Source organism: Nothoprocta perdicaria, unplaced genomic scaffold, assembly GCF_003342845.1.
Source record: "Nothoprocta perdicaria isolate Ctin4 unplaced genomic scaffold, notPer1 scaffold_25, whole genome shotgun sequence".
In the NCBI taxonomy this organism is placed as follows: Eukaryota; Metazoa; Chordata; class Aves; order Tinamiformes; family Tinamidae; genus Nothoprocta; species Nothoprocta perdicaria.
In genome coordinates, this window is record NW_020455477.1 from 2,357,898 (window position 1) to 2,366,976 (window position 9,079).

Genomic DNA, 9,079 nt, shown 5'->3' on the forward strand with positions numbered 1-9,079 from the left:
GCGCAGCCGCCCCGGCGCTGGACGGGGGGGACCGGGCGCCGCCGCCGCCGCGGGGTGCGGAGCTGCCGCGGGCGGGCGCAGGGAGCGACTTCCAGCCGCGGAAACAAAGCGGGGGGTTTGTTTTTCTCCGGGAAACTGGGGGTGGGAATAGCGGCCGAGGTGTGTATGTCTCTTCCACCATTGCATTCTAGTGCCGAGCGCTTTTGTCCTCCGCTATTCCAAGCAATGCGAGCAATAATGCTCCCTAGCACTCCTATGGGAAGCCATCCGATAGGTTTCACTGCATCCAATTCTGTTTCGCTGCATCATGTATATCTGGGAGGATGCAGTTGTCCTTCACTTGCATCGCAGGCCGCGGGAATGATTATTTCTCTCTGCAGTTCTGGGAATGCACCTGCCCCAGGGAAGCTGCAGGGGAGCAGAGCACAGCTTAGGTGACACCAGCAGCCCCGGGGCGCTGCTGATGCTGCAGTGCAGGGAAGGCACCTCTGCCCCATCCCTGTCCCCACCCTCGCCGCATGGCAGGTAGCGTGCGGCTGCGTCGCACTTGCCACAGGAAGGTTTCCTTTCCGCCCTTGGACTATCCTTGGCCTCTCTGTGTAGGCCTCATTTTTATTTATTTATTTTTCCTCTCTGCATTTCTGTCCTTGGAGCTGAGCACACCGGGGGAATGGTTGTTTGTGTGATGGATTGGTTTCTTTGGAAAGATGAGCAGGCCTGTTTGGTGGAGTTATGAGGCAGCTTTGAATACTGTCTGCGAAGGCTTGAATAATACATTTGGGCCAAGAAATGACTTGTTTAAAGTCAGTCAGCCCAGCATAAGCTGCAACACTGGGATGAAGTCACATGGAAGAAGCAAGAGTATTCTCTGTACAGGGACCACATCCTATTTATAATTTATTGGAGAATATGTTTGAAAACCTATTTAAAAGCTAGCTTCAGTCTGCAAAAAGAAGCAGAAAATGACTTCTGCTCTTGCTGTCCACAGTACTTTCCTCGTGCATCTGCATTGTTTTTATCTAGCTCTCTTCCATTTTTTATAATGAATCTCATCTTATTTCCTATATGCATTCTTAAATTCTTTAATGTTTATTTCCCCTTTTTTTTTTTTTCCCGATAACATTTCATAAATTCCCAGTTTAGTGTCATCTTCCCATTGAATTAGTTCATTGTTGCCTCTGGAGATCTTTAGCACAGAGCTATGTGAATCTGTCCTAGACGCTATCCTTCCACTTAATAGTATTGCCATTTTCATTACCCTTCAACTTCAAATTAATTTTCAAGGCATGTGAAAGCGCTTAGATTCAGGCAAATTTGAATTAATTTTTCAAGTTTTTTTTCTCTCTGAGGCGCTTTGTCAAATACTTTAATAAAGTCCAGATATATCAACATTTCTGGATCAAACTGCTTTGTCTTCTGTGCTCTGAGTTTTCTTATTTGGTTTGTATCTGCATTGAGGTCAGCTGAAACTCCACCTAAGGACAATATGAGAGTCAGCACAGGGAAATCTTCCCGTAACTGCCATGGAAACCCTACGTGTTGCAAAGTTCAGCATTACTGGGAAATAATATGTGTGTGCTCGTGCCATCCCACAGGTCGTGGAGAGGATTGGTCAAAGCCTATGGACTTTTCTGGTGGGTTTGTTTATTTTATTTTCTGGAACAACCCTGTGAAGCAGCTTGTCACGTTACATGAGCCCTGTCCCAGTGCAAGGAGAATGGAGGTGGCTGTGGCCAGTAGAGGAAATGAGGCCTGGACCACAGCAACTGGATTTGTGAGCACTTATCTTCCTAACCCGTAATGATTTCAGTCCTTTCAGTCCTTGGCTGAGTTGATTTTGAGATGACTTTTGGCTGAACCAGTATCTAAGATTTGGATGTTATTCAGCAGAAGTTGTGTTATCAATTCTGAGCAGAAGTGGCAAAGAACTCTTATGGAATACACATTTTTCTACTTAAAATAATTATCCTGCAGCTGGTAAGCATTTTTTTAGCATTAAAAAAAAATATATATATATATAGGGCCTGATTGACCCAGCATGTTATGGCAGCTTTGTGCTGGTAAAAGATTTAATCTAAGGGAGATGTAGCACTGTAAAATGAACCCAATGATGAATCAATCCCAAAATAACAGAATCCACACTTTTTCACCAGGGACACACTGGCATATATCCCTCTTGCAATCATGCCTTGCTTAGCTGTTCTAGTTGTTTAGTATCTCTATATTCCTGCACAATAAGTGTACTTAACTAAATCCGGCACCTTTTTATTTATAATTAGGAAGGATGTTTTGTCTGATGGACACATAAGACAGGAATGGATGTGATGCCAGCTCTTTCACAGGTAAAATTGCATTAAAAAGCATTTTTATGATTATCTTCTTTGTACAGTTTAATAATGAAGTATATCATATGGTGTGATGCAAAAGTCTTTACAGTCAGTCAGCTGTTGAAGTAAGTCCTTGTGGTTTAATATGTTATTCTGGTTGACATCAGAAGCTATTGACAATATTTTGATACTGGAGTTTTTACTTTTCTCAAGTCTGCTTAGTGTAGTAGTTTTTAGAATACATTAAGTAATTAAACCAAGAGCTCATTTGATAAATATTTAGAAAAATAGAACTTTCCTGCTTTTCCCACCTTCCACACAAATCCATTTCTGCCAGTCTTCCCCTTCAGACTCCATTTCCCTTCACTGTTGTGGGGTAGCAAGTTTTGCATTATATTTACACCCTATCATTGCACTGTGGGATGCTGCAGCCTCAGCTTTCTGCATTCTTCATGCTCACATTTTTAACATGTTATTTTTCTGAATAATTTATATTTAAAGTGCTTTTTTTTTTTTTTTTTTCATTTTCATCTACTGTAAAAGCCATTGCATGTACTGCCTACTGCCTGCAGTCCTGAAAAGGAGGTTTATTTTCAATGACATTGGTGTGCTATTACAGGGAGTGGGGGGAGAGGAGAAAAGGGATTACAATTAGGACTGATTCCACATCTCCATCAGAGCCACAGAGGCCAAGTGTTATATGCATTTCATAAGAAGGTTGCTGTGCAGCCATGCAGGGCATGGAGCACCCAGGTGTAACATCAGCTACCTGCTGTGGTTGTACTGACTTCTGTGTGGAGAAGAAATGGCAGTCAGAACTGCAATAATTAGTGTAGAATCACAACTAATTAGTGCCATTAGGGAATGACTGCATCGTTGTTTACTTTTAGGCAGTTACTTTGCTCCAAATTGTTCTTGCCTTTTACTGGAAAAAAAAAAAAAACCCAAAGCTATTTCTCTGTGGGTAAGAGTTCTTCAGAGCTATAGGAGCTTTGTTCCGACTGCATAATGCACATTTCAGTCACTGCTTCATTACAGCAAATTGTTGGCAATGCAGAATTAAAATAGGAATTTTTTTTTCTGAAGTCAGATCCTGGACTGGTGATGTTTTTTCCATCAGCTTCCAGGGGGACAAGATTTAATCCCTGATAATGACAGGGACTTTACTTCTAAAGCAGTTTTGAAGCAACTACTATTGGTATGTTATGTATATATGCTCAAATTGGTTTCATTCAGAATAAGAAACAGCTGAAGGAGGGTCTCTATTTTTTCAAGTCTGTACTGTTGCATCTCTGCAGATGTCAAACTGTAACTCCTCTGCTCTGAGCTGAAATGTGAATATGGGAGTTTCTTAGTCTTTTAGACAAACTTTCACATCACCTCCCAAGAGAAAGTAGTTTTGAAGATCACTTGTCATGAACCTAAACCCTGCTTTGCTGCCTCCCCAGGACAAGAGTGACCCACGGTCCTTGTTGCAGCCAACCCAAGAATCAGCGGATGTGGCTGGTGGGCTCAGTCCTGGCGAGTCTCAGCGCTGGCAGACGGATCTGGCCACCGAGGCTCCCACCAAGGGTGACCGTAACTCTAGGAGCAAGAGGAGGTCTGATTTGTGCCTTGGCACACGTTCAGCGCTCATGCTGGACCTACTGGCTCTCCTAAGACTGGAAAAGAACAAGAGAAACTTGCCTCTAATGGGTTGATTGGATATTTAATAGTCTGGAACTAAGACAACTAATGGTGGGAGCGAGAAGTAAGGATGCTGGAGCTGGAGAGAAAGCTCTCCAGTTACCTAAAAATGCCATTTTAGCCAAGTGAAGAAAGAGATTCTTTCACCCCAATTTGAAATCTAACTTTAATTGAAGAGTTTATGATTCCTGCATTTTGTGAGTAAGAATAATGGCATCTCAATTCAATTGCAATTTTTGTTTGCATTTTTTTAAAAAAAAAAAAAAAAAAAAAAAAGACTAAATTTGCCCTCCTAGCAGTGAATGCCAATTTGGACAAACTGCACTGAAATCTTTGCAGATACCCTCCTTGCTCATTCCTGTGTGTGTAACGAATCATGCCCAGTGTGCATAACCCTTCCTCATTTGGACCTGAGGAGCCAGGTATCAGGGAGCCAGGCTGAGATTCCTTCCAGATCAGCTCTTTCATATGCAGATCATAAAATCAGTGAAAAACGAGCTTGATTTGGCAGTTACATTTTAAAAGAGCGCTTGCAGAAGAGGCAATTTATTCTTCATGCCAGGAATCAACATATATCTCGTATGGGGAGATGTGATCTATACTGATTGTGTTTCATGATGAGAGAAAAATACCATATTTAGAAGAAAATTTCTTGGGACCACATCAAGTCTCTGGAAATGCTCCTGCCCTCAAAAACCTCACATTACAATCTCAGAAATATATATATATATAATATTGTTGTTCAAAATAGCACAGGGTATTTAGGTGAATATTCTTGTTTTATGCGTGTGTCTCATTCCATCTCACCTGTTTGACTGTCTGTTTTCCCATATGGCTCTGAACATTCAGCATTCCTATAAGTTCAGTACAGGTGATGTGAAAATAAGTGGTACAGGTTCAATAGTTCCTGGCACGTCTGCAGGCCGCAGGACCACAAGTGCTGCTGTAGCATTGGCAATCATTTTCTGGGCAAGGTTTCCTATGACACAATGGGATGCAGGAAAATATTTTTGCTCAAATGCTGAGAAAGAAGGATCCTTCCTGAAACAGCAGTGCAGGCATTTGGTAGAGTTTGCATTGCAGGGACATGGCAGACCATGGTCATGTTACTGCCTAGTAAAACAATAATGAAAATATCTACTATTTGGTGATGTTTAGATACATCTCAACAGCAGAATGTTTGCTCTAAGAGTGAGGTAGAATAGAAAAACACTTGTGTGATGAGTTGTTAGAGGTGAAGGTACAAGGATTGCCTGAAAGGTGGGTAATCTCGGTTGCATTTATCCATAGGCAAGCATGGTGATGCTCCTGCTCTACCAAGAGCCAAGCACTGACTGCTGGAATCGGGGCAAATTCCCGGGATCTGCTCTTCTGTGAATGCTGCAGTCCGTATTGCTTGCAGCATTTAAATGGGGTAACCTGTGTTATTTCTAAAGAATGAAGGTAAACATTGTCCAACCTCCTAATGCCTGTCTCTGTTTCCTATACCATAAAGGCTTCTTGATAGCTTCTATAGCTCTCTTGACTTGCTGTCAGGCAATCAATGCTAAAAAATTGACAGATGGGTGTGGGATTTTTTGCTGTCTCTTATAGAGGATCAATGACATTAACATTTGTCATGTAAATAGTACAAATAAAGCAAAAAAATCCCAAGAGTTATTTATGGTTTCAGGGTGACATCTGTAATGTGGGTGGCTGCAGAATGAAATGCAGAGAATCTCAGAGCTCTTTATCATTGAGTGAATTGACTGAATGTTCATTTTTTTTGACGGTTTAAAAATATTAGCTATGCTGGTCTCTTGCATATGGACAAAATAGTCTATGAAGTATTGTCAGTAGAACAGTCTCAGAAGGAATTTGATAGTCCCATTTTATAAAGTTATGATTAAAAATGTAGAAGATATACTTATTTCATGACTTACTGCAAAAATGGGGATAAAAATTGAATGGGGCAGGAAAAAAAGCCCAACCAAAAGAAATCCTTCATCAGTGGTGAAGGATGGGTTATGGATACTTGGTCAACTCTTGATAATCCTGCTTTTAAAATATCCCTAAGGACTAGGATAATGGTTGAAATACAGTTCCCTTCTGCTGTTGCTAACGCCAGACCCTGGAAGAGCCAAGGTATGGTACAGCCTGCAAATAGCTAGGAGTGCTGGGAACACTTCTAGGAATTTCACAGTGGAGACGCATGCAATTGAAGTCCTCACATGATATGGTGCAGAATAATTATTTAAATGACATGCTAATCATTGCTGGAAATTAGCAATACCATTTCAAGCAGCGCAAATCATGGGCAATTACACAGCATTATCTGGTTACTTACACTGGAAACAGGAAAGTTAATTATTCCTACCCAAGACAGCAGCAACTGCTTCAGCACATTCTCCTTTTTGCAGTTTTTGAAATAGGTGCTTTCATCTTCTCAGGTTCTAAAATTCACTTTGCTTTTGTGCTTATGCTATCTAAAACTGAAAATACCACCATGCCTGCAAAAAGAATTTTATAATAAAATTATGTGAGGTTTATCAAAGCCTGGATCTACAATTCCATGTTTCTGTGCCTAAGCTACTGGGAGCTGAGGAGGAGTTTGGACTTTACAGGAGTGCTATGGAAACGTGTCCAGGTCTTGTTATACTGCTCAGCTAAATTAAAGAACAAAATATTTGTATATGTTTTCTCATAGCTAGAAAAGGATGCTGGCTTGAGGCCTCTTACAGCTGGGCGAGACTCCTGTGGGGAAAACCAAATGCTTTAGTGTTAGAGGTTGTCAAGGAAGGTCAAATGGGGAAGTGATTCAGTGAGAAATGCACCTAAGCTTGGCCTTACCTTCCTGCTGTGGCAATGCCATTCCTGGTGTATTGGGCTATGCTGCAGAAGGGTTTTGCTCAGGAAATGTCTTTCTAATGAGTTTTAGATGAGCTTTGATACACTTTAAGCCACAAGCAAGAGATGGGAAAGCGTCATCTCTCAGCAGTTGGTTTCCTGACGTACTGAGGAGAAGTCCTGGGCACAAAGCCAAGTGTCCAGTAATGCATCAACTAAGGGAGGAGAAAATGCAAGAATCCTATCAAAAGTGTAGCCTGGACTTAAAACTATACACTTAAGGGTTTCCTTTGCCATATAAACATGGAAAAATAGAAATTACTGGAAATTGGTGAGGGGTATCCTCTAGGTATTAGAAATACCAAGGAAGTCCTTTCACTCCAGTACCAGGGATGTCTTGTGATACAGAGCTCAGTGCCTGCAGCTGGTGGCAGTTCTGCCCATGTCCTTAGTGATCTAATCTCTCCTGCTCGTCCTCAGCATCCACAGCTGGTTTCCTTCCCTTGTGAAGGGGTGGCCAAGCAGCCCCTGGGAGACGTGCGGGTTGTTTCACCAGTGAAAGCTTTAGAAAGGTGTTTTGCTAATGGGAGAGTTAATATATAGTTTGTTTCAAGCATCCTCAGAGCCACATATTTACGCTTTGCAGCGATGCGGTGTGCGCTATTTTTACTGAAAATGGCATTTTGAAATGTCAGAGAATCTGTATTTGGCATACAAAGTTTGGGAATGTTTTTGCATATTTTTTTTCTTTCTTCTCTCAAGCAACTCTTTGAAGGAGCCAAGTCCTGCATGTTCATATTGGCTCTCAGACAGGCAGACTGTGAGGCAGAGAGGCCTGTGAGGGCCTTTATTTATTTATTTATTTACTTATTTACTCCCCTTTTTTGGGTCTGTAAGTTTGGGATAAATCTTCACTGGAGCTTATTCAGGCCTCCTGCCTTCCTATGGGCCGGATCCTGCAGTCCTTATGGAAGGATGCGGCACCAACCTGAGTGTTTTGCCCAGAGAAGAAATAGGTAAAAGTTGGCCATGAATCTTCAGGCCTATTTCCGTACGGGGGAAGCACTGAAACGATAATGGGGAGATACAAGCATGTGGGCAGATCAGATAAATCCTGACTTTGTGGTTGGGTAAAGAGACGTTTTAAAGTACCAGTACAGCGTTGGCACCAGCAACGTGCTTTGGTGCCGCTTTCCCGCATTGCATCCTGTCTTTGGATGAATTCCTGTTTCACTGCCCTCGCCAGCAAAACTCCCATTGCCTTGAGCAGGGCCGGGATTTTGCTCTTCTAATTGGCGTGTTAGAAACTCCCGTATGCATTGTCGTATAGGTAGATAAAGTGAGAAGGAAATCTCTTTGAAGACTATTTCTGTAACCCATGGAAAATAAGCATAAAGGAACCATGGCTTGAACCATTTCCCATCTGGTTCTACCGCAGTCACTCTATGGAGCAGGAAATGAGCAACAAGTGCAATCTTCAATTGAAATTCTGCACTCACAGAGATTTTGTGTGCCTGGGAAACAAAAATAAAGCAGTAAAAGCTTCTCTGATAGCCCTGACAGCACCTAGCATAGTCTGCATCCCTCAGAGCCAAAGCAGAGGGAACAACAAACCGTGTGGACGTGCAGCCTGGCCAGCGCGAGTTCAGCTGCCGAGGGAGCGCGAGTGGGACAGCCCGTGGGGAACAAGGGTGCTCTAGGTGACCCTCAGACCACAAACACTTGTGTTTTGAGCAGGGCAATGCCATGGGAGGAGGTGCACCATCTGTACCTGCAAGCTGGGGCAGTTGGGAGCTTTTAAAAGAGAGGAGAAAAAAAAAAAAAAAAAAGTATTTTTGCAGTGAGCCTCTGTTGAGCTAATGGTGACATGGCCATCAGCACAGGAGCGTGCCTGGGGCGGGAAGCAGCCGTTCCTGAGAGCACTCCAACATGACGTGTCCCAAGGGCAGAGGGGGCAGGTGGAAAGGCCCCTTCCCATCCCGGGCCAAGCAGGGGCTCCGCAGGCAGCGGCCTCCGCGCCTCTGCTCGGGCACAAACACGCAGAGACGTCCCCTGCACGGGTGAGCCGGGCTGGGTGCGTGGGCGTGTAACGTGTACGTGTAAATATTGAGGGCAAAACACCTGTGCTGCCGCTCGGGCCGCACGAAGCGCAGTGCCGTTTGGCGCGGGGAGCTCTGCCCCGGCGCAGTGCGTGACGCCGGGTCCCCGCGTGGGAACGCGGCGGGGGCCCCCGCGGGACG

At 43.5% G+C, this 9,079-nt stretch overlaps 1 protein-coding gene across 2 annotated transcripts in view; it reads left to right on the top strand.

The window, feature by feature from the left end:
* Window positions 1-1,764: 1,764 nt before the first annotated feature.
* SGPP2 (sphingosine-1-phosphate phosphatase 2) overlaps window positions 1,765-9,079 on the top strand; it is a 23,309-nt gene continuing 15,994 nt past the window's right edge. The window contains exons 1-3 of one of the 2 annotated variants that reach the window (XM_026040143.1): window positions 1,765-1,774; window positions 1,891-1,977; window positions 2,280-2,342. In XM_026040143.1, the coding sequence (XP_025895928.1) occupies window positions 2,316-2,342 (27 nt within the window). In that variant the 5' untranslated portion in view covers window positions 1,765-1,774; window positions 1,891-1,977; window positions 2,280-2,315. Of the gene's footprint in view, window positions 1,775-1,890; window positions 1,978-2,279; window positions 2,343-8,887; window positions 8,900-9,079 lie in introns of those variants that run through there. The other variant, XM_026040146.1, reaches the window with a different exon arrangement.